This window comes from Cyprinodon variegatus, unplaced genomic scaffold, assembly GCF_000732505.1.
Source record: "Cyprinodon variegatus isolate N-32 unplaced genomic scaffold, C_variegatus-1.0 Scaffold760, whole genome shotgun sequence".
NCBI classification, from domain to species: Eukaryota; Metazoa; Chordata; class Actinopteri; order Cyprinodontiformes; family Cyprinodontidae; genus Cyprinodon; species Cyprinodon variegatus.
Window position 1 is genome coordinate 337,713 of NW_015151213.1, and position 25,928 is coordinate 363,640.

General features: G+C 37.7%; 1 protein-coding gene across 6 annotated transcripts in view; it reads left to right on the forward strand.

Moving 5' to 3' along the window:
- LOC107098245 (connector enhancer of kinase suppressor of ras 2-like) overlaps positions 1 to 25,928 on the forward strand; it is a 64,165-nt gene that overhangs the window by 5,051 nt on the left and 33,186 nt on the right. For 3 of the 6 annotated variants that reach the window (XM_015395786.1, XM_015395782.1, XM_015395781.1), the window contains exons 2-6: positions 14,564 to 14,727; positions 18,541 to 18,743; positions 20,908 to 21,013; positions 21,898 to 21,939; positions 22,044 to 22,163. In XM_015395786.1, the coding sequence (XP_015251272.1) occupies positions 14,564 to 14,727; positions 18,541 to 18,743; positions 20,908 to 21,013; positions 21,898 to 21,939; positions 22,044 to 22,163 (635 nt within the window). The remainder of the gene's footprint in view (positions 1 to 14,563; positions 14,728 to 18,540; positions 18,744 to 20,907; positions 21,014 to 21,897; positions 21,940 to 22,043; positions 22,164 to 25,928) is intronic. The other 3 variants (XM_015395787.1, XM_015395784.1, XM_015395783.1) reach the window with 1 other exon arrangement.

Consider the following 25,928-nt stretch of genomic DNA (forward strand, 5'->3'; position numbering starts at 1 on the left):
TTATTTTGATCATTTCTTATTTAAAAACCAACCAAAGAGAAAACGGGAGAGTCTTGATTCTCCTCAGTCTTTCACTATGGAATAGAGGTTTAAGGTTGAATCTATTTGCACAAAAAAATCTAAAACTCTTGTTTTGAGAACTTATCCTACTGAACAAATTGGGGACATGGCAACAACTAATGCCTTAATAACATCTATATACTACTAATAATATCTGCTGAGTTTCTCACATTTGTGGAATTTCATGCAAATCTCTAAAACAATTGCGTCCAGATTCCTAAGGGCTGCTAGCTGCCATGTTGAAATTCCATTTCAAGAAAGAAAACCAGCACTTGCGGATTAAAAACCTAACCTGAGCCAAAAGGAACAAATAACCAGCAGCTTCCTCGAAATGTAGTGGAGTAGAAAGTACAATACTTGACTTTGAAATGTAGTTGAGTGAAAGTTATAAGTACCTCCCCAAAAAAATGGTACAAGGAAAGTAAATATACTCAAAAAAGTACTTAAGTACAGTAAGCAAGTAAATGTACTTTGTTACTTTCCAGCACTGTTAACAATAATTCTTCAATTTCATGTTGCTGCTTTTTTTTTCTTTCAGTAGAAGGAGTGAAGGGTTTATAATTTTGTTTTTGGTGATTTGACAGCGATTGTGATGGAGCTCAGGATTCTGGGTGTTTAAAAGAAGCAGGACAGACATTTCAGCGCCGCCGTCAGTTTTTAATAGTATCCAAAGGGTATGGAAATATGACATGTGATATTGGTAAATATCAGTGATCGGCCATAAAAAAATGCTAATATTGGATATCGTTCCATATTTTCTAATCAGCTGCTGTGTTTTTTGTGTCACATCTGATCAGCCATGTTTGCTTTTCATGTAAGCCAGGAAAAACGTTGGGTGCGACAGATGAGAGAGGAGGGGGGCTTTCTTTGCTGGGATGTCTTATCTTTCTTTCAGCCAACTGAATGGCAGTGTGCAGCAAATATGTGACCAGAGAAAACTTTTTGACTTTTTGCCTTCCTCATCTAGTGAATAAACAAACTTTCTTGGTATAGTTGAGTTTTTAGGGGGTTATTCGTCCAGCTGATTGACAGTGTGCAGCAACAGGTGGAGGAGCGGACATGAATATTAGCATTGATTGTTCAAGCTGACTGGCAGAAAACAGCAACCTGTGGGGGAGGGGAATCATGGTCTCACTTTCTTTGGTGTGATGTGAAATTGCTGCAGTAGACTTAAAAAGTGTATAAACCTGAGGTGGGGAGTTGGCCGAAAGAATCACTCTGGAGAAATTAGTACCTTTATACGTCATTTATAAAAGCATGAAAAGTGAGGCGGGGGTCCTGGCTGCTCAGTGGAGCCTTTAGATGATCTGCAGTTTAAAGAACAAATGAGGAAAAGCAGGAAGACGACTGTGACATTCCTCTGTGTCCCATATAGGACAAGTGGAGCAGAGACCATTTCTGTGGCTGGCGCTCACTAATGCTAATGTGAAGTGAGGGACAAAAGTGAGTGAGGAGACGCTGAGGAGGAGGAAGAAGCGGCTGGAGGGGGGTTGGTGGTTGAAGAGTCCTGTTAAATATCCATCCTCCAGCCTTTTCCCAGCCTTGCCAGGTTCCTTTATTTCTATGTGTGCTGGTGATGTCACAGGAGGCCAAAAAAGGGGGCACCCTGTGACCTTCCCACAGCCCCACCCCTGTGTCCCGTCAGCTTTGTTTGAGCGAGGCGCTTTGTTCCCAGCTGTGATGGAGCTGTTTAAACACAACCAAACTTTACCTCCAAATTTGTTCTCAACATACCAAACCGGCAGCATCAGAAAGCAAAGACAAACTGATCTTTGTACAGTTCAAGCCAAACCTAGGCATGCCAGCTCTGTGTCGTCCATGTTATTCTATTTAGCAAAGTTTAGCAGTTTAATTTGCCTCCTTTTGTTCCTCCTCACCGCTGGGTCTGACTCAGCCACTCAGAACGTCAGGTAGCCGGGACAAACTGCTCTCTTACCACAACATTTAGAATGGATAATCCATAATGGAGATCTGTTCATGTTGGGGCTGTCCTTTTTATTTCTCCATCAGGTTCTTGATAATTTGACCCAATCGAAAAATGGACAGAAAAAACCAATAGAGTATAAAACTGTTACGTGTGCTAAACAAAAGAAGCCCTACTTAAATGTACAACAAATGCCAAACAGAATAGGAAAATCAGCAACTTTAAGATGATGTCACTTTGTTTGACTGAGTAACAAAAGAAAAAACAGGTGAAATAACAATTTTTCCCTTTTACCTGATGTATTACAACTGCCCAACTGTATGTCCAACTGCCATGCATGTGGACATGGTCACTTCACCTATAGCTCTTTTAATGGTGAAGTCCTCTCGAAATTTAAAATAATTGTTGTTGATTGCAGATGTGTCTAGTAGTTCCCATTGGTTTTGCTTGTAAAGCGGGGAGAATGGCGCTAGGTTTACCGCACCATGACCATGTCACTGCTGGAAGATGTCAGGAGTGGAGATGTGTTACACTTGTTAGGATAATTATCATTGAAGATGTGTGAGTTTATTACACCTTGGTATTGGCTGCCTCTTGCATTTCAGAACTGATGTTTTAATCTAATTAGGACAGTTTCTCTGTCTGGATTTATAATCTTCATTTTGTACGTGGCAAAGATTTAGAAATGGAATGAGAGCGGTCTCCTTCAGCTAAGAATGAAGTGTAATATTTTGATAAGGCTGGAGCCATGGATGTCTAATCATCTGCTAACATGTATGATGTAAAATAAGATGATGTGGCAGACTGGAGATGTATAAAATGCCTTTTTAACTATTAATCGGGGCTACTTCCTGAGAGGTGAGCCCTGAGGAAAATGATCATTTTTATGTTTTTACTGATTAATGCTAAATTCATTAAATCACCGCAAACTTATTAGTTTTAGGTATAGATAATGATCCATTGATTATTCCTTGCTGACTGGACTTTTCCTTTAATTACGTCCTTTTCAACTAAAGAGGATCTTTTCTGGGAGATTTCCAAAGGAAGAACAAGAGATTTCAGAACTTTTGATTTAATGCAACAGCAATTAGTAGAAGTGATGCACTTTATATCAGAGCAATGAAGTCTATCTGTAGAAAAAAAAATTAGGGTAAGTACATTTTTGTTGAAATAAGAACAAGCAGAACAATAATTTCCCTTGTTCTGAGCAGGTAAGTACAGAGAATTTGCCAATGGAAAAAGATGATTTGTGTTTAAAATAGGAAAAAACTAATCCATATTATTTTATTTCAGGTGCATAACATGTAATTGTCTTATTTTAGGGAAAAAATTAAATTTCCATTGGCAGATTTTCTTATGTACCTGTTAAAATTAAGGGCAAATATACTTATTTGAATACATTTTTTTGTTGATTTTAGACCAGTGTTTGCTTCGGCTCAGCTCTCAATCAGCAGATTATCGATCTTTAAACCCATAAAGTGTTTCTACTTTGTATTTAATGCCACTTCTACGAATGCCATTTCTATAAAACCCTCTGACAAGCGTGGGGAGATGAAGCACTCCCACTTATAGCAGCCTTATATGGCTTTTTTGGGGGGCTGTAAATATGCTGATTTACATTTCTTGATAAAGCGCTTTCACACGTTCGTGGCTTAAGCTCTGTGGCATAGGCGGACATGATATCAAACATTTTCCCCTTTCTTAAAAATAAATATATGGAGTCAAACAAAATTATTTCAAAGAGGAAGTTCCCTTTAGGGAACAATGACGTTTCTTTTTTTTTTTCCTAACTTGTGGTTTTCTTTCAGTGTGATGAAGATGCAGCAAACCAGAGGAACTGGCAATTGGATATACGTGTTTTCTCCTGTACTAGTTTGCTGTTACACCCAGCGAGCCTGCACTGATGCATACTCTTTATTTAAGTGCTTAACAGCTCTTTACTCTACTTACTACGTGATTTGGGACGGCCCTTAATGTGGCGGACCCTACGTGGGAATGCGCTAACAGGTGCTCAGGGGCCAGTTTGGGATTCAGCCGTGGACTGCATCACATTTAAGTGGATCTTTCAGGATAATTTCCTGAGGTTAAAATTGTTGCTGAATCTGATGTAGCGTTGGTAACAGAAAGCTAAATTTACAACAACAATAAGAAAATGTTGCATGAGGCCCAATTTATTTCATAACTACACAGACACTGTCACAGTTCTGGTTCTGTTATGTTTTTGTTTTTCAGTTTTCAGTTTTACTTTGCTCCATGTTTTCTAGTTTTAGTGGTTTAATTCTTTCTTATTTTTGTTGTCTTCTCTGGTTATTTTTCAGTTTTTTAAGTTTTTATTTGTTGCCCTCTGCTGCCCTCTTGTGTTCTCGTTTTTCCCTAGCTCCTTTCCTGTTCTGCTCTGAGGGATCTGCTCCCAATCTGCCCGTTAGTCCTCTCTTTGTTTCAGTCTCCCATAAATACACTCTGTTCAGTTCCTCAGTGCTGGTTCCTTGTTTAACTTCCTCCAACTCCGTCCCTCTGAGTCCTCCTCCTTGTGATTGTTTCCCCCCAGATGTCTCCATGGTTTCTGGTTTGTTTGACTTTGTTTTCAAGTTTTGATTTTTGGATTTCAGATTCCCGCCTCAGTTGTTTCTTTACTCTTCATTATATCATCCTGAAACTCACCTCTGCCTCCCTGCCTCTGCATTTGGGTCCTCACACCACAACCAAATCCTGACAGACACTTAATTCTGGTAATAGATAAAATTGTTTTTTAATATTAGTAAATCCAGTTTGAGATTAGTTTTAAAATAATTTATACTAAATCTGGAGAATTAGAATCACATATATTCTTGAAGTTGGAATTTATGCCCAGCCCTAAAACTAATAAACATTACTGTGTTGAGGTCCCGGTCTTTCAATAACTTATTTTTAACCAGTTTTATATTTCCCTAAACAAACAAGTTTCCACTAAGTTTATGGTGGAATTATGTCCTAATCCACTCAGTTTAGATGAAAGGATGACAGCAAAGTATTTGAAATAAAATAAAATAAAATGGGTACCCTTCATACTCGCTTTGACTAATGAGCTGTAGTTCAATGTAGCTGCAGGAGCAGAAAAACAGTCTGAAATTTCTAGGAAACTTTGAGAGACAAGTCAAACTTTTGGACAGATGGTTCTGCTGTAATCAGTGTTTGTTCGCTCCTCTAAACTACAGCAGGCCTTGTGAAGTGGGCAGTGGAGCAGAAAGTCAGAGTTCAAAGGTCGGTTCATGCTACATATTGTTTTCACTCACCTCCCCCCACCATTGTTTTACAGCTTTTAAAATTTTTTTCCTGATTTCATTTCATTAGAGATCACTCAGATAGTTTGTTTAATACATAATAATTGCAGCTTAGTTATTAAATAGACTGACTGGTAAAGCGGGGGTCTCTGTGGACCCCCTTGCACTTAGATGCTAACTGAACCTGATGTGAATGTTTGATCAAGCCTGGGCTCCAAGTCCCATGTGTTTGAATCAGGGGGAGATGAGGGAAGAAAGAGAAGAGAAAGTCGCTGCATAACCCAAACAAAAGCTGACTTCCTCGCCTTGACTGTTAAAAGTAGCAGCCGGTGAGATAGAAAGGAGACTCTTTTTTTTTGTCAAAAACTATAATTAAAGGGTGTGTGAAGAGCTTTACACTAAAAAAAAGCTAAACGTACATCCCTCTAGAGCTCCTTTGTCCCAGTTCCTGCATTTTTTCCTTACATTTGGGTTTCTCAACTTACTGTAGTTGTAGCACTAAAAGAAAGTATTATTTTCTGTAAGCCAGCAGACCTTTGATCAACCATCACGCCGTCCCTACTTGAAGGTTCATATTCTCCTGCTCTCCTGTTCCAAGATTTGCTGTTGTGTCATTTAATCTTTATCCTCAAAAAAACACATTAGCAGTAGGGCTGGGCAATTAATTGCATTTGCAGTATAATCGCAATTTAACAAAATGCAATTTTCACAACACATATGCAGTAAATTTTGGTCATATTACATTTGAAAAGAGTAAGTAGCTAAATGTATCCCTCCAGCCCTTAAGCTGACGGTAATACGCTTATAGTGGGTTCGTAACCACACAGACGGGAAGAGAGAGGTGCAGCTACCATGCAAATTCATGCATGCAAGTACAATTAATCGATTCGTGACAAAACCTTACAGTAAAGTCCTGCAACAAAGGACTTTGGACAAGCAAGCTTTCCAGGTCATGAAAAAACAGAAACATTTACATGATTTTGGTTAATATAAAGGAAAATCGAGATAAAATTGCAATTGCAATATTGGTTTAAAATAATCACAATTTTCATTATTGGCAAAATCGTTCAGCCATAGTTAGCGGGCCGCCAATTTGTCATTTTGAAGTCAGAGCTCCTCAGAAGTCACACAGAGGCTGCTGTTAACGTTACTATTATTGGACGATGGACGATGGCAGTGTCACTACGAGATCCGTCCTGGAAGAACGGCTTATTTGTACAACCAGATATACATCCGGCTTTTCATAATTCATGTAATTAACCACTAAAGAATGCTGATTCACAACTTTATAAATGTTTTATGACTTTTCTGAGGCAATTTGGATGCTTTTTAGAGTTTCTCTGTTAAACTGCTTCTCTTACGTCTTCATTGAACATGCTCAGAGCAGTCTGGCAAGAGATGATTAAACCATGTTTATCTGCATTTTAGTTGTTTCTTGCTTTAGGTTACACACTATATACCATAATTTTAACACGAAAGGAAAAAATAAAACTCAAAAAGACAAGATTTATATTCCTATGCTCCTGGAATTCGCATAGGATNAAAAAAAAAAAAGATCTATTTTTTTTTTGTCAAATTTAAATTCATATTTATTCTATTTCGGTCACGTTAATAACATGCTGCTGTCGTTTTGCACATCTCTGGCGTTGCAGCTGTTTTCCCATATCCACTACTTTAAAATGTCCACAGTTGCATATTGATTATTTATACTTCGGGTGACTGCACAGTATTTATATTTGTAAAAACACTGTACAGTACAGTATTTTATTTTGTTTATTATTTTTTTAAAGCCTGCCACCTATTTTTTTTTCACTTTTAAGGTCCACATTTGTGTGAACATTTTCCTATAATCTTTTGCTGCTGTAACACCACAATTTCCCCATTGTGGGACAATAAAGGAATTTTCTATTCTATATTTATAAACCATGCAGAAATTACTTAAGAATTTTTTTAGACATTCATCATTCATTTTGGGATAAAAACTTCCAAACCAAAGTGGCATTATGTGAAAAAGTAAATGACCCCTTTTTACCTAATAATTGCTGGTAGAATCTTTGCCTTGGCAGTATCTATGGTTATCAGGCCTTTGTGAAAATTGCCATTCAGTCCGTTCCAGGGGGAAATTTGGCCTCTTGCAGAATTGTTTTAAATAATGGAGTAGTTTGGACCATCAGTGCTTCTTTTAAGGTTGAGCTGCAGCGTTAGCGTTTCTCTGAAAAAGGCATAATTATTGATAAGCTGAAAAATTCTAGTATTTGAAAAAAAAGCTAGATTGGTAGGATCGATGCTCGAGATTTCATATCAAAGCTGAGAATAATAATTCAACAAAATGGATAACTTTGAACTCCTCCTGGCCAGTAAGTGGTGCTCTCATGCACCCTGCTCTGCTACTGCTTGCCAGCCAGTTGCCATGGTGTCAATATCCAATCTGTACTGGAAGCATGATCCGTACCATCAGGTCCTCTACACATGTGGAATCAGAGATGAATAATGTAATCTAGGGCTGCAAATAATGATTATTTTTCAATTAATTGATTAATAATCCGATAGCCAAAGGTTCCATAAAGAAGATTTTTTACAGAACTAAACCATTAAGCATTTCCACTCGTTTTTTCTATTTTTTTTTTATCTTAAATGCAAAATTTTAATATATTTTTTTACAATTCTGATATGATTACTGCCCTAAAGAGGTCGCTCTGTCAGCTAAAGGCATGTTTTAGAGTCTCTGTACTCCCGTTAACGATTAATTAATTACTAAATTAGTTGAAGGTTATTACAATAATCCATTAATCTGATTCATTGTTTCAGCCCCGATGTAACCATGGTACAGAAATTACTTAAAGTCCTTAAATTATTAAAGCATACTGAACTGTACTGAAATAAATATTAAAACTGACTTTGCTGATAGAATAGATTTGTTTGCATTCTTTTCCTTATGTTACCCGTCTGATGTCTGTATTTTGGTTGAAATGCAAACATGAAACCAAAATTACCTTAATTATTTACAAATCCAAAGTTGACAAATGGGCTGAAGTAGGGCAGGGATCGCCTTTCTCTGACAGATAGGAGTGATTTAAAAGAAAGGATATAAACGGGTTCCTTCTCTGAGCAAAGTTGTTATTAACATTTTACAAAATGCAATTTAATACACTTCTTAAAATTAAGAATAGAAATAAGTAATTTTGGATCTTTTTTAAATAAAGCGCAATCAATGGCACATCAGAGATCTTTCTGGTTGTGCAAAGGAGCTGATGGTGCAGATCTGCTACCAGTTCAGGCTGGGTAGTGATAGGTCTTTCCAAAAGATTTACACATTTTCCACCATGTCAGACTCACCACCGATAAGTGAAAATAGTGACAAGCAATAGGAATTCCTTATGCAAACATATAACCAGAATGATTAACAATTAGGAAGACCACTTATTTAGATGATCCATCTAAAAAAGAACATCTTCCGCTGTACCTTTAAGTGTTCAAAAGTACATGCATGTCAAAGTACTTAAGTATTCAAAAATAGAATTAAAATTTTCTAACATCAGTACATTTCTGTCTAATTTTCACAGTCATTTTAGAGAACCTGTAACCTTCAGAAACCACCTGATGTATTGATACGTAGAACCACCTGCTATAGATTCTACACCACCTGGAAAAAACCACAACAAAAAACCCCCAAAAAAAATAAAAACACAGATATTGAGAATATCTCATATAAAAAAAAAAAAAAAAGAAAAAAGGAGAGACTCGAGACTCCCCACACTCTCACAATAGAAAAGAGAGGTAAAAGGGAAAATATATGCACAAAAAAAAAAAAAAAAACTGTTTTGAGAACTTATCCTACTGAACAAATTGGGGACATGGCAACAACTAATGCCTTAATAACATCTATATACTACTAATAATATCTGCTGAGTTTCTCACATTTGTGGAATTTCATGCAAATCTCTAAAACAATTGCGTCCAGATTCCTAAGGGCTGCTAGCTGCCATGTTGAAATTCCATTTCAAGAAAGAAAACCAGCACTTGCGGATTAAAAACCTAACCTGAGCCAAAAGGAACAAATAACCAGCAGCTTCCTCGAAATGTAGTGGAGTAGAAAGTACAATACTTGACTTTGAAATGTAGTTGAGTGAAAGTTATAAGTACCTCCCCAAAAAAATGGTACAAGGAAAGTAAATATACTCAAAAAAGTACTTAAGTACAGTAAGCAAGTAAATGTACTTTGTTACTTTCCAGCACTGTTAACAATAATTCTTCAATTTCATGTTGCTGCTTTTTTTTTCTTTCAGTAGAAGGAGTGAAGGGTTTATAATTTTGTTTTTGGTGATTTGACAGCGATTGTGATGGAGCTCAGGATTCTGGGTGTTTAAAAGAAGCAGGACAGACATTTCAGCGCCGCCGTCAGTTTTTAATAGTATCCAAAGGGTATGGAAATATGACATGTGATATTGGTAAATATCAGTGATCGGCCATAAAAAAATGCTAATATTGGATATCGTTCCATATTTTCTAATCAGCTGCTGTGTTTTTTGTGTCACATCTGATCAGCCATGTTTGCTTTTCATGTAAGCCAGGAAAAACGTTGGGTGCGACAGATGAGAGAGGAGGGGGGCTTTCTTTGCTGGGATGTCTTATCTTTCTTTCAGCCAACTGAATGGCAGTGTGCAGCAAATATGTGACCAGAGAAAACTTTTTGACTTTTTGCCTTCCTCATCTAGTGAATAAACAAACTTTCTTGGTATAGTTGAGTTTTTAGGGGGTTATTCGTCCAGCTGATTGACAGTGTGCAGCAACAGGTGGAGGAGCGGACATGAATATTAGCATTGATTGTTCAAGCTGACTGGCAGAAAACAGCAACCTGTGGGGGAGGGGAATCATGGTCTCACTTTCTTTGGTGTGATGTGAAATTGCTGCAGTAGACTTAAAAAGTGTATAAACCTGAGGTGGGGAGTTGGCCGAAAGAATCACTCTGGAGAAATTAGTACCTTTATACGTCATTTATAAAAGCATGAAAAGTGAGGCGGGGGTCCTGGCTGCTCAGTGGAGCCTTTAGATGATCTGCAGTTTAAAGAACAAATGAGGAAAAGCAGGAAGACGACTGTGACATTCCTCTGTGTCCCATATAGGACAAGTGGAGCAGAGACCATTTCTGTGGCTGGCGCTCACTAATGCTAATGTGAAGTGAGGGACAAAAGTGAGTGAGGAGACGCTGAGGAGGAGGAAGAAGCGGCTGGAGGGGGGTTGGTGGTTGAAGAGTCCTGTTAAATATCCATCCTCCAGCCTTTTCCCAGCCTTGCCAGGTTCCTTTATTTCTATGTGTGCTGGTGATGTCACAGGAGGCCAAAAAAGGGGGCACCCTGTGACCTTCCCACAGCCCCACCCCTGTGTCCCGTCAGCTTTGTTTGAGCGAGGCGCTTTGTTCCCAGCTGTGATGGAGCTGTTTAAACACAACCAAACTTTACCTCCAAATTTGTTCTCAACATACCAAACCGGCAGCATCAGAAAGCAAAGACAAACTGATCTTTGTACAGTTCAAGCCAAACCTAGGCATGCCAGCTCTGTGTCGTCCATGTTATTCTATTTAGCAAAGTTTAGCAGTTTAATTTGCCTCCTTTTGTTCCTCCTCACCGCTGGGTCTGACTCAGCCACTCAGAACGTCAGGTAGCCGGGACAAACTGCTCTCTTACCACAACATTTAGAATGGATAATCCATAATGGAGATCTGTTCATGTCGGGGCTGTCCTTTTTATTTCTCCATCAGGTTCTTGATAATTTGACCCAATCGAAAAATGGACAGAAAAAACCAATAGAGTATAAAACTGTTACGTGTGCTAAACAAAAGAAGCCCTACTTAAATGTACAACAAATGCCAAACAGAATAGGAAAATCAGCAACTTTAAGATGATGTCACTTTGTTTGACTGAGTAACAAAAGAAAAAACAGGTGAAATAACAATTTTTCCCTTTTACCTGATGTATTACAACTGCCCAACTGTATGTCCAACTGCCATGCATGTGGACATGGTCACTTCACCTATAGCTCTTTTAATGGTGAAGTCCTCTCGAAATTTAAAATAATTGTTGTTGATTGCAGATGTGTCTAGTAGTTCCCATTGGTTTTGCTTGTAAAGCGGGGAGAATGGCGCTAGGTTTACCGCACCATGACCATGTCACTGCTGGAAGATGTCAGGAGTGGAGATGTGTTACACTTGTTAGGATAATTATCATTGAAGATGTGTGAGTTTATTACACCTTGGTATTGGCTGCCTCTTGCATTTCAGAACTGATGTTTTAATCTAATTAGGACAGTTTCTCTGTCTGGATTTATAATCTTCATTTTGTACGTGGCAAAGATTTAGAAATGGAATGAGAGCGGTCTCCTTCAGCTAAGAATGAAGTGTAATATTTTGATAAGGCTGGAGCCATGGATGTCTAATCATCTGCTAACATGTATGATGTAAAATAAGATGATGTGGCAGACTGGAGATGTATAAAATGCCTTTTTAACTATTAATCGGGGCTACTTCCTGAGAGGTGAGCCCTGAGGAAAATGATCATTTTTATGTTTTTACTGATTAATGCTAAATTCATTAAATCACCGCAAACTTATTAGTTTTAGGTATAGATAATGATCCATTGATTATTCCTTGCTGACTGGACTTTTCCTTTAATTACGTCCTTTTCAACTAAAGAGGATCTTTTCTGGGAGATTTCCAAAGGAAGAACAAGAGATTTCAGAACTTTTGATTTAATGCAACAGCAATTAGTAGAAGTGATGCACTTTATATCAGAGCAATGAAGTCTATCTGTAGAAAAAAAAATTAGGGTAAGTACATTTTTGTTGAAATAAGAACAAGCAGAACAATAATTTCCCTTGTTCTGAGCAGGTAAGTACAGAGAATTTGCCAATGGAAAAAGATGATTTGTGTTTAAAATAGGAAAAAACTAATCCATATTATTTTATTTCAGGTGCATAACATGTAATTGTCTTATTTTAGGGAAAAAATTAAATTTCCATTGGCAGATTTTCTTATGTACCTGTTAAAATTAAGGGCAAATATACTTATTTGAATACATTTTTTTGTTGATTTTAGACCAGTGTTTGCTTCGGCTCAGCTCTCAATCAGCAGATTATCGATCTTTAAACCCATAAAGTGTTTCTACTTTGTATTTAATGCCACTTCTACGAATGCCATTTCTATAAAACCCTCTGACAAGCGTGGGGAGATGAAGCACTCCCACTTATAGCAGCCTTATATGGCTTTTTTGGGGGGCTGTAAATATGCTGATTTACATTTCTTGATAAAGCGCTTTCACACGTTCGTGGCTTAAGCTCTGTGGCATAGGCGGACATGATATCAAACATTTTCCCCTTTCTTAAAAATAAATATATGGAGTCAAACAAAATTATTTCAAAGAGGAAGTTCCCTTTAGGGAACAATGACGTTTCTTTTTTTTTTTCCTAACTTGTGGTTTTCTTTCAGTGTGATGAAGATGCAGCAAACCAGAGGAACTGGCAATTGGATATACGTGTTTTCTCCTGTACTAGTTTGCTGTTACACCCAGCGAGCCTGCACTGATGCATACTCTTTATTTAAGTGCTTAACAGCTCTTTACTCTACTTACTACGTGATTTGGGACGGCCCTTAATGTGGCGGACCCTACGTGGGAATGCGCTAACAGGTGCTCAGGGGCCAGTTTGGGATTCAGCCGTGGACTGCATCACATTTAAGTGGATCTTTCAGGATAATTTCCTGAGGTTAAAATTGTTGCTGAATCTGATGTAGCGTTGGTAACAGAAAGCTAAATTTACAACAACAATAAGAAAATGTTGCATGAGGCCCAATTTATTTCATAACTACACAGACACTGTCACAGTTCTGGTTCTGTTATGTTTTTGTTTTTCAGTTTTCAGTTTTACTTTGCTCCATGTTTTCTAGTTTTAGTGGTTTAATTCTTTCTTATTTTTGTTGTCTTCTCTGGTTATTTTTCAGTTTTTTAAGTTTTTATTTGTTGCCCTCTGCTGCCCTCTTGTGTTCTCGTTTTTCCCTAGCTCCTTTCCTGTTCTGCTCTGAGGGATCTGCTCCCAATCTGCCCGTTAGTCCTCTCTTTGTTTCAGTCTCCCATAAATACACTCTGTTCAGTTCCTCAGTGCTGGTTCCNGGGGGGAGCCTCGCTGGAAAATCAACACCGGTTGCATAGTGTACCTTTAAAAGTAGACAGAGTGATTGCCTAACAGACTAAAACTGGTAGTTGGTTCCACAGGAGAGGAGCCGGATAACTAAAAGACCGACCTTCCTATACAATACAAAGATGTAGTGATTGTTATATAATTTTTTTGTTTACTAAGTAAATAAAAAGTATGTCGCTTTGAAGCAGAAATTGACTCCACTTCTTAGAAGGGTAATTAAGGAAGGAATGAAATCTGTGATTAAAAAAGGTCTTAACAGTTTAAATTGTTTTTCTGAGCTCTGTAAGCCGTTACATCCAACCACTAAGAGAGAAATGGAGGTCCTGACGTCAGGCTTTATGTAAGACGGAGACTAAATAAATGTGTTTTGATCTGTCCTCTGAAAAAGACAAAAGCTCGACTGATTCAGACGGCATATAATCTAATAAAAAAAAGAAATTATAGAACAAAAAAAACAGCATTTGCCCTTTTTTGAAAATCCGTCATATTTGGTTGCAGTAGATTTCACATTTTTATAGCAGAGTGAGTCATAAAACTGCAGCCTCTGTGTTAGTGCTCCATCAGTGTCCCATCAGAACAAAATTGACTTCTGAATCAGAGATTTTTTTTTCTTGCCTGAGAAATTATTCTGTGATGCAAGAGTGAAAGACTGAAATCCTTATAAACCTTGTTTTTTTTACTGTGTGAGCGACACAGAAGCATTCTTATATGATTTAGGATGTAAAGAACACATCCATTGCTGCAAATGAGGGATCAGTTTTCTTCAGTCTGCTGCATTTGATCAAGTGTTTGTTTCGTAACGATTTCACACCTGCTTTAGTGCTAAAATATGTAAAAGAAGTTGCACACAGACTCATAACCCTGTTAAATTAAACGCTTATTTTTCAAGCTTAGTGCTGGAAATGTTTCTCTGATGATGTGAAGGGGGGGATGTGTCACATTTCTTGTGTCACACAGACTGTTATCATACTTGCATGCGGCAGAAAGCGACCTGTGATCACACACATAGCAGATTTACAGCACATATTTTGGTATGAGAGGCGACATCGAGCCCGGTTAACTTGTAGAAAGTAAGAACAGGTTTTGCAAAAGTTCAGTCAAAATCTGATCCTTTTGTGTTGTGCTTTCTCAGGGCTGGATGACTGCCTGCAGCAGTACATCAAGACTTTTGAGAAAGAGAAAGTTGGGGGAGACCAGCTTCTACGCATCACCCACCAAGAGCTGGAGGACTTGGGGGTGTCCAGGATTGGCCACCAGGAGCTCATACTGGAGGCTGTGGACTTACTCTGTGCACTGGTGAGTCTGAGGCCAACCTCACAGTTAACTACTACTCTCTTTGGGTCACTGAAGGAGCTTTCATGTGTATAATCTGTCGAATTAATTAATAAGACAAAAAAAAGAAAAAAAAATGCAGATAGAAAATTGATAGAAAAACCCACAAATTGCTACAAAAGGATTCTACCATTTGGTGTGCGGGTGTGCAGTGGTTAGTACACATGAGCCATGTACGGAGCTGCGGCCGACCCGGGTTCGAATCCAACCTGTGGTCCTTTTCCACATGTCTCTCCCCCTCTCTTGTACCCTATTTCCTGTTAGCCTACTGTTAAAAGAATGCACCACTAGTGCTGTAAAAACTCAAAAAAGAAGAAAAAAAAGGATTTTACCATTTAAAGCTTTTTCATTTTTAAGGTAACAGATAGTGCTTCAGGGATCCACCACTTTGTACTAGGAGGCCCATGTGTAGTTCAGGTATAAAGGTTACAAACCTGCTCAGATCACATTGAACTCTGTGGAGGCTTTGGGGATTGATATGGGTACTTGCAACTTTTCAGAGCACAAGTGCATGATTAATCATAATTAATCTTTTCAGGCCTGTCTGTCAGCATGCTAGTAATGGAGGTTTTAGATGCAGTCGCTTTAATCCAATATTAATCTGTGCATTGAGGATAAACCAGTATGGAGTTAACTTTGTTCCATTATTATTGCAGCTAAAAAAAACAATCCATTTGTAAATGGAAATTAAAAAAATGCAATCCAGAAATGAAGCTTTTAAAAATTTCTAAATCAAATAAAGAGAGAAAAGTTTAAGTCGATTCCTCAGATTAAATTTATTCAATTTATTTTATTTACATTTTCTTTTCATATTTTATTTTACAAATTTAATCTATTGAAATTATATTATTTCAAACTTCTCTTTTTCAGATTATGTTTTTATGAATTGCATTCTTTTTAAAATGCGTCTTACAAACACTCTCTCGACCAATAAAAGTGTTTTTTGCTAACGTCCAGCAGACCAATAGAAATGCATCTTTGCGCCTCACTCCAGAGGAAAGCCCACCCCCATAATTGATGAGAATGTTATCTGTAAAACATAAAAAAATATATATTTTTTTAAAACTCAAACTATGAAAACATAAAATGTAAAAAAGAAAACAGAAAAAAAAAGTCCAAAATAAAATGTTAAAAAATATAATTCGAAAAAAGAATTTGATAAAATAAAATCCCATTAAACAAAGTTATTCTTAAAGCCCTTGTTTGGTTGCAAAGTTTGCTTCTAGATTGCACTTTTTTAAATTCAATGTTCCTTCATTAAACAGGTATTTTAAAGTAATTTAATTAACCAAACCAGCATGATTTCTCTTTAAAATGTTATAAATGTGTAAAGGAACACTTTGGGGTCCAGATGGAAAATCTCCCATTAGATCACAAAACAGGCGTTAATTAGACTTTCTTGTTGTTTTCCAATTTAAGCTGATTTTGTGGTTGCCATGACCCGAATGACTGGGAACTTACACTGGCATCTCCCATGAGATCTATTGGGGATAATCATCTAAGTAAAGTGTCTTCTTAAAACAGGCAAATCTTTCAGCTCTCATTAGTGCTGACATCCATTACTGGCTCATTTTGAAGTAGTTTCTGCACTTACTGTCAGAGAAGCAGACGTTAGCTGCATGTCGGTATAAAACGAAGCTGATTTGAGTAATGAGCTGATGTAGTGTGAGCATACTTCAGCGTCCTTGGTTCCTATTTGAATGATACCGTAGGATTCAGTTTTCTGCTCTGGAGAGGAGCAACATCAGTAAGGAGGGGAACATTTTGTGCATGATAATCAGTTTGTAGACTCCTACAGTTCCTGTCAAATGTTAACGTACGATCATCATGGGCATGAATGGGAAATTAATTTGATTCAGGGTGAAATTATTATATAGCTGACAGCTCTGCCGCATTTTAGAAATGAGAGCTGGCTCAAATCCTGTGGATTTATCGAAGATTTTCTCCAAAAAATCCTTGTAAATTATGTGCGCACACCCCCCTGGTGATATTTTGATAAATGTCACATAAAGAAGTTGCAGAGAAACCACTCACTCTGTGTACCAGTCAATAAGTCTGTCCTCATAAAGCTGCTTAGTTTCCAGGCAGAGAGTCTGATCTTTTTTTATGCTTGCTGGTGGGGCTTTAGGGAAACCATTTAAACAATTCAGATGTTTTTTGTGTCTGTTTGAACACCAGACGATGTCCAGGTTAGAGCCAACCAGATTTTAAATTAAGGTTGACATTGAAATATAAAAAAACTTAAGCCTCCTTTTTTTTTTATTCTATCCACTTTGTGCATTGCACTAGTCCCTCTGCAGCCCCCAGCATCTTACTGCCACCACTTTTCTTCACAACAGCTACAGGTCTCTGCTTGACTGTTTTAAACCAAGTGCATGTCTTTTTGATTAAAAATGCTCTTTTTTTTTCTCAACTGTTCTCAAGTTATTTTCCTTGGCTTGTCCTCAGAAGAAGCCAGAGGTTTCAGCTCAAAGGTATATGCTGAACAGCAGCTGTCTTCCACTCCATTACCATCTCTGTTCATGATGATTGAAATTTGATTCTCCATGGGAAGTGATGAAATAACAGCTTGAGGTTAATGAGCTCTTCTTGTTTTGGAGAACAGGAACAGGTTGACATTTATCTATCTTATCCAGTTTTTAATTTTAACAGAACAATGATAACTAGCATCCTTCTAAAACGGGCTAACTTTCAGGTTCTTGAGTGTTCCTCAATTATTGAAGATCTTTGGACCATGTTTAAAACACAAATCCGAGCCAGGAATTCATTTTCTAGGGGTTTTACCAACATTGTCACGGTAGGGAAGGTGATGGTGAGCGACACAGCCTGAACTTCTATTGAGTGAATTTGATTCCATTATTTTTGCAAGCAAAGAACAATTTAAAGAAGAACGATTATTCCACAGATCAATCTAAAGAAATAGATGCAGATTCAATGGGCCCAGGTCATAGATCAGAATCTGAACTTCTTCCATCCTTCATCCCTGCCGGGTGGGGGATGAGCTCCAAAGCTTCTTACGTAATCAGGATTTAGTTTTAAGTCTGTCAGGCCTTCCTGTATTAGATATGATTAGTGGCCCTCCTGCTGTGCTCTCTCCTCCTAAGAAACCCAGACGGGAGAGATTCCACTGGCCTGTACAAAAATGAGTGTCAGCTATCTGTGGAGATTCAAAGCAACAGCAAGAGTCTGGTGTTTATTTTTATTTCCTCTGCTCTGCATTTGGGGCCCTGCTCCAACTGTGGCTCTTATGAGAGCTGTGCGAGAGCAACAATTACTCAAAGTCTGTTGTTTAAATAAAAAAGTTTTGAAAGCATCACCATTTGACAAACTCTGACAAACTGGTCAAACACAGAGATTTGACTTTTCCTTACAGCAGGTTCTGTAACAGCTTTTTCCCCACTGTCATCAGACTGCCGAACTGTTGAAAAAACAACAACAGAAATTCTAAATCAAGTCACTAATTGGGACTCTGCATCACACAGACAATATCAAACCAAATAGAACTCTATTTTTGTTGTACTGCATTCTTTGCACCATGTATATTTGTTTTTGCACTGCTCTGAATTTCCATATAAATACCTTATGCACCATATTTTTCTCTCACTCAGTTTACATTCAATCCCTGCTGCACTTTATGAAATTAAAATGTTTCTTTTCACAGCTAAGCTGCTGCTCATTCACTGTCTGAAAGCTGAACAAAACAAAATTTTGTTTTGTATACACTGTGTTTACAAAATGACAATAAAAGTTGTCTAAGTCTCAGTCTTCCTTCTGCAGAATTATGGTCTGGAAACTGAGAATCTGAAGACGCTTTCTCACAAGCTCAGCGCATCTGCAAAAAACCTGCAGAACTTTATCACGGGCCGGCGACGGAGCGGCCATTACGATGGCCGAGCCACTCACAAGCTGCCAAACGACTTCCTGACGTCTGTGGTGGATCTCATCGCCGCTGCTAAGAGTCTGCTAGCATGGCTGGACAGGTGAGATTTGCAACATGCTGATCCTGGATCCATCCGTCCATCTCTGCCCATCCCATAGGCATAATAATGATTGGAGCTGCTGCTGGAGAGCATTAAATATGGCTGCCAGCTGGGCTAAACCAAAACAGCTCAATACTCTGCAGGATTTGCTGTTCAAATCAACAGAATATTCAGCTCAGAGCTCAGGGGCTAACTTTTAAAAAATTTAATACACACAATAAACATATACATGTCTACCAGCAAATTGCCAGCTAATGTTTTTTTCCTGGATCTCAATCAGCTTAGAAGGCTAAACCCAAACTTTGCCTGCATTTCCAAAGATAAGGCTGCAGCACAGTACCAACGTCAGGTATCTTTACCTGTAGAAACACAACAAAAGTTAAAGAAAAATAAAAAAATCTGTCATGTTTTAGAAGTTTAAGCTCATTTAAAACTTTATTCGATGGATGGATTGATGGATGGATCAATGGATAGCTAGATAGTTTGATTGAGAGCAGCAACTACAGCAGCAATAGGCAATAGCAGCCCATGAGGTGTTTAGTCTGTATATGTTTCTATGGTCCATCCATTCAGGTATTTTTTCAATCACTGATTTTACCTGAAAATGTAAAATGGTATTATATTTGAATTCTTCAAATATATTTTATTATCAAAAACTTTTCATTCTATTATTAATTTTTATGACTTTTTTTTATTCATTTTGATTTATTTTACTTTATTATTTACTACTGTTTTATTGAAATATTGTTGTTTTATTCAGAAAACAATGAAAACTATTTATTATTGTTCATGATTTTTGAGTATTTGTTGATATAGCAAACTCAGTTTTTTTGTCCATTCTGTTCTATTTTTTAATAAAGCAAACTTAACTATTTCTTATATTTAATCATATGCAGAAATCATATTTAATAATTATAAATAATCTAATTTTTTTTTATTTTTTTTTTATCATCTAGTTTATATTTAATTAATAAAATGAGAAAGTGCTATCTTTTTTAAAATGTCAGTAACTTCATTTTGTGTAAAAGTTTCAAAAAAGTTCACCTCTTTAAAAACACCTAATGTAAGTTGGAAATAAAAAGGATCCCAAGAACTGATAACTAATGGAAATATAGGAAAAATCTCTGTAAGGGATAAAATCAGGACTAAACTGTCACATGTGATAATTTAAATTATAGCTTCATTGAGTTTTTAAAATATAAAGTCAGCAGAAGGTTAAACCTTAATAAACCTTTATGAACTTAAACCTTTTTTGTACTTAAACCTTAATGAACTTCGCTACCGGCAAGCAGCATCTTGTCGCCTCTTTGTCCGTCTCCTTGTTTTTGTGCAAGGCAGTGATCTCTCATCTGAATGTTTTGGACATATCTGTTGACTTTTTTTCACCCCACAACCAAGCATCCCCATCAACAGTCCAGGCATTTAGGCAGGTTGATTCAAGCACACCTGATACAATGGATGAAGCTCATGTTTGGATTCATGGGTTGTTTCTGATGATTTCTGAAGGCGCGCTCCAATGACGAGGGGTGGGAATATGTTGAGTCTGGATCGCTCATTTAAAGTAGGATTGAATGTTGGATATCGAGGAAAGCTTTTCAAGATTAATATTATTGTATTATTGCACCTTCAACAAAGCAGACAAGAATTAACATTTTCTTTGATGTCTGTGATGCATCGGCTCACAGGAAGGCCTTACAGAAGTTCTGAAGACAGGTTGGCTCAAAGGAAACTGAACCAGCCTTATTTTTTAAGTGACTTTATGCCTTGGTTCTCTGCATGCGTGTCTCTGTGTGTGTGTTTGTCTCTGTGTGTCTGATGTCATTTGAACTTCAAAGTCGACAACACTGAACAGAAATAAAAAAGATCTGGGTGTTTTCTTTCTCATAAAGCAGAAACATAATTGGTTTCTTTCATCCTGTTAAAACGGATTCAGAATCAGGTTTCCACTCTTTGTTTGTTCATGTTTAATTGTGGACTAAATTAGTCAGGAATAAATAAACACTGAAAATGAAGTTTGCTTTTATAAATGATTTTTTTATTCGCTTTGATTCTAATTAGTGAAGAACTGGATCTTATTAGCTGCATGTTTGTTGATAGAGAGGATGTTGTTTTTCATCCGTCTCTGAAAGTCTATGATGAAGGACAGTCTAATTGTTCATTTCAGGTGCTCCTTCTTTTTTAGGTCACCTTTTGCTGCAGTGGCGGATTACTCTGTGACCAGAAACAATGTGATCCAGCTGTGTCTCGAGCTCACTACCATCGTGCAGCAGGTAAATAAACTCTGCACCATTATATTATGATGCTCAGCTCATGACTTCAGCGCATCTTGACTCATGGTTGACTCCTCCAGATAAACTGGGATTTTCCTGCTATTTATGCTCAGAAATGTTATTATGATTTATTTGTTGATTAATTTCCAAACAACTTCATCAGTTTTAGCCAAAGTGATGAAGAGCCATTATCGAGCCACAGGTTGCAGACCCAAACTGCCTGAGATGAGAGTTTGGCAGCAAGAATAGGCAATGTTAGTGGAGATATACTCCAGAAATGTGCTGCAGCTGTAACTGTTGCAAAATGTTATTTTATGAAATTAAGACTCAGGGATGCTGAATGCAAATCCACATCAGAGTTTCCCCATTTTTACTCCTCCTTCCACTTTATGCACTAATTTGACCACAGCTGTAATGTGACAGTATGTTAGAAAGTTCCCGAGGTATGAATACTTCTGTAGGCCCTGCATTCGGCTGCTCGTGTCGCCGTAGCTGGTGAACAATCAGTCACTCAGTAGATAACGAGGGAAGTGGTGGTTGATGGCTTCTCGCTTGGTCCCTCTGGAAGATAATGTTTGTCTGGAGAAAAATTAAAGTGATATAACAAATTGAAAAGGGACGGGGGAGGGGTTAAGGAGGCCAAATTAGATTGAGCTGAAGACGGAGGGAGGAAGGAAGGCTAGCAGCGAGCAAGAGAGACCTGCCTCCGCATCAGTGACTCATTTGTTTGGTGTTTGTGCGTGCCTGTGTGGGGGGGGGGGGGGGGGTGCAGGTGCCAAGCTGCTCAATTTCTTCCTATATCCACCTACAGCAGAGAGGCCAATAACTCCATTTTAGTCCAATACTCCTGAGGTAACTATTTTTTTCTTCTGAATATTCCCCAGGACTGCTCTGTGTATGAAACTGAAAACAAGATCCTGCATGTGGTGAGTTTCTAACTTTATCTGGCTGAACTGATCCTATAGTCACCTCCTGCTGGCTTTGTGCAGCGTTTTAAGAACGTGTTCATCCCCTGTTCTGTTGTCCTCAGTGTAAGACTCTGTCTGAAGTGTGCGACCAGATTATCTCTCTGTCCTCGGACCCCATGGTGTCTCAGTCTGCACACTTGGAGGTAGTGCAGCTTGCCAACGTGAAGTCCACCGAAGGCCTGGTAAGGCCCACTGTCAGCCACACTCCCATTGTTAAATGCATTTGAATTTATCAGATCACAGACTCCACACAGCAAGTAAGAAGATAAGATGTTTGTCTAGTGCGAGAAAAAAAAATCTGACTCACTAACTCCATCATTATTATTAGTATTTTTTTTGCATTTTATACTTTTCAAATTAAAGGGACACCATGTAACTTTTGGCCACTAGGGGCGCTAGACCTGTACATTTCATGTCTGATTTCACGTCTACACAGGTTAAAACAGCTACCCTGCAAATTACATGGAAAAAAAATTCTTTTAAAAACAGCGAAGCAGTATCATGGACGTAGATTACCACTGCTATGGTCTATTGGCTTTGCTTTGTAAAACTAGATATCTGTAATTTGCGCGGAATGCCTGAGATTTTTACATATAGGCTGTGGGGTTCTGTTAGCTTTTGTTTGTCGCCTGCCAGCTTTCTCTGCGTGAATTTTGCTTCTACTTAACATAGAAAGTAATAATAAAGATATCTGACTGTATACTAGGAGTAAATATTTAACTTAGCATTCTAACAATAAAGTTGAGAAAAGGGAATCGGTTTTACATCCGCCTTCTTCTTTCAGCTTGCGCCAACAAATAAACGCCTTTCCAAGATCGACTCTTGTTTTTCCTCGATCCCTTTCCCGTTTTCTCTTTTTAGCCTCTTCAGAAGGTTTAAACTTTTTCTTTGCCTCATTCCATTGCCCATGACCAGTAGTCGAGCAGCTGGAAAAATAGTAGAGCAAAAGCCTTAGATCCATGATGATATAAGAGCCTGTTGCATTAAAGCGATACGTTCTTCCAGGTCACATGACCTGGCAAATGACGGTGTGCCTTCTCCCAACTTACATAGTTGATATTTCTAGAGGGGAGTCCTGCTGGTAGCATTGATAGTGTCAATCGCTGTATATTGGCCTGAGGAATCATTTAAAATAACCCATATGTATCAACCATTTAGGTCAAAAAGTCCACGGTGTGCCTTCAAGTTTTTTAGAAACTAATGATCTATGACTTTTATTTTTCCTGGGATGTACGATGGTGTGACACAGAGTTGATTTGTTTTCAGGAACTAGGGAATGTGCTGAATGGAAACCCATTTTTAATCCAGCTTCAACACACAGATAGCAGGACTGTAATTCAATTTAATTCAATTCAGTTTATTTATATAGCGCAAATTCACAACACAAGTCATCTCAAGGCACCTTACAGTTCAACCAGATCATACAGTCAAATTGATTCAAGGTTTTCTAAGGAAAACCAACTGATTGCATTGACTCAAATACAATCCCTCACACTAAGCATGCTTGTAAGAGAGCAAAAGCAATATGCAAAGCTAGCTGTTAAAGAACAGCAGCAAAGACTGGCTCCCTGGAATCTCCAAAACAACCATTGCAACATTGTACTGTCACAAACGTAAATATGTGGAGTTGGTTTAACTCGTACCCATCTGTTCCACTGAATGCGGAATAGGTGCGGCTGTGCTGCAACCCTAGTCAGTCAGCTGCCGAAAAGCAAAGGGAATCTGGTCGAGTTTACAAGAAAAATACTAAATTTGTCGCCTGCCAGGACTTTTAGGTAATAAATCCTACTCATACAGTTAATCAACAATCATAATAAATTTGAGAAGTGAACAAAAAAAATCTCTGAATCTGAACTCATTTAGATCTAAAGAAACGAGGGTGACGCCAGCATTGGGCAATAAACCACTTAACTGGTTCTATTGGGAGCCTACAGGTACTCTACTACAGAGTGTTTTAGATTGCTGTTTGTTGCTTTAACACTTCTTGTGGAATAGAGTGTTTGAAAGAAAGCACAACATGGCCTTACCCTGGCGCTTCCACATTCAGTGAAACCAGGATGATATGACTTTTCAATAGAGCTGCTGGCTTTGAAAAAGATGTTTAAAATGAACCTTTACTGTCGAAAACATTTTACAAAATGACCAATAGTTAAATATAAGGGAGGTTCTAGGATTATTCTGGTCTGTTTCTCTGCCAAAGGCTCTAGGGGTCTTGTGCATCCTATTGTAAACTATTTGAAATACCAGCATGATTACATAAATACGTGTTGGCGTCTTCCAGAAAACGGAAAGCGAGGACATCTCTGGGTGTCTCTTTCAAATCAACAAAGAAATAGTTAATTGTTCATACAATCAGCTTTCTTACTTGGTCATTTTGGTCCCCGGACCTAAACAGGAAAGAATTAAAGGGTGCGATGAGTAGAAATATGCATAAGAAAATCTACAGTTCTGGGTGATTCAGAGATAAATGGTCAAAAATCCCACCCTCGTTATGCTGAATGCTTGAATAAATGTTTAATAAATGCTTTTATTTTCTGGGTTAAGCATCCATCTTATCGGCTTACAAATTATTCTTAGGTTGATTGATTTAATTGATCGATTGATAAGCCATTTTCAGAAAAATCTGATGCTTTCATAACACGAAATGGCAATTATTTTTGCCAAATACCTGATTAAAGAAAACTATAATAACATTTTAAAAATAATTTTTTTAAATGCTGGCTGAATAAACAAAGCAATATTGTCATATGCTGCATTCAGGCCGGACGTATTTCTGGCGTCAACAACACCCAAACACAGAAATTTGGTTGCTGGATCAAACTGTGGTCAAGTTGGCTTGCAGCTTTGACGTTCCTGCTGCTCAGGGCTCTGGTTGTTTATCTGCTCTGTTCAGTAGCTTTAAGCTAGAGACTCGGCTTTAGTTAATTTATGAGTTGGAAAATAGTTTTAACATGTTTTTAAGTGAGAAAGTCCATCCTCTGTTCATCAGTTCATCAGGATTATGATCCCACTAAAATATGCAGTTCTTATTTGCTCTCTGCTGCAGCCAGCCTGTGGGGGATTTTCTGATTTTTTGAATGGTTGATGCTCTGGTGTCCAACGGCTAAACTTCAATTTAATGAACTCAAGCATCAAACACTTGGACGCCACAACACTCAGATGCCTTTTGACACTGTCCTCCATAGATTTTGCATGTAAATCAGATGCTTTAAGTCCCAGAACCCATCAATGGTATGAAAATACCATTACACATAACTAAACACTGATAAGTTTATATATGATTTGTATAAGATAAAACATAACGGGAATCTATAAGGTTTCTGAATGAAAAAAGATGAATAAAATATGCGCAATACTTATGATTTCCAGTGTGCAAAGATGTAAAACTATCATTAAAAGCCAGGGTCTATTGCTGTAACATATTATCAGACTATTTATTGCTTTGTTTCAATGAATTGGATTCTAACTATAATGTACTCTCCTTATCAGCATTAAAAAGTGCAAATAATCCCGCCCTAAACCTACCATTAATTGATAATTATTCGAAAATCCGTTGTTTGTTTACATCCCTTGTCCAAGATTATCCTCCTGCAGAAAACATGAATTTATGCCTAGCATTTAATTTAATACATTCCCTTTTTATGGTGCAAAGATAATTAGTTGTCAATCTGATTTTAAATGAGCCCTGTTGATTAATCCTTTACTCCTCTGTAGCTTGATGTTAATGTGAAGAAAAACTCATCACAATCTTGTTTAGTGCATCAGTGGATAATAAAGATACAGATGATGCTGATTTCATTAGGGGGTTATTAAGACGTGCTCAGATTGATGTTAAAATGTAATTATTACCCCAAACCAAGAGTTATGTAATGAAAATTGCAGCTGTAGATGATTATTTTAGGTATTGTTAATATTTTAATGCAACCTGACTTTTTAATGCTGTTTTT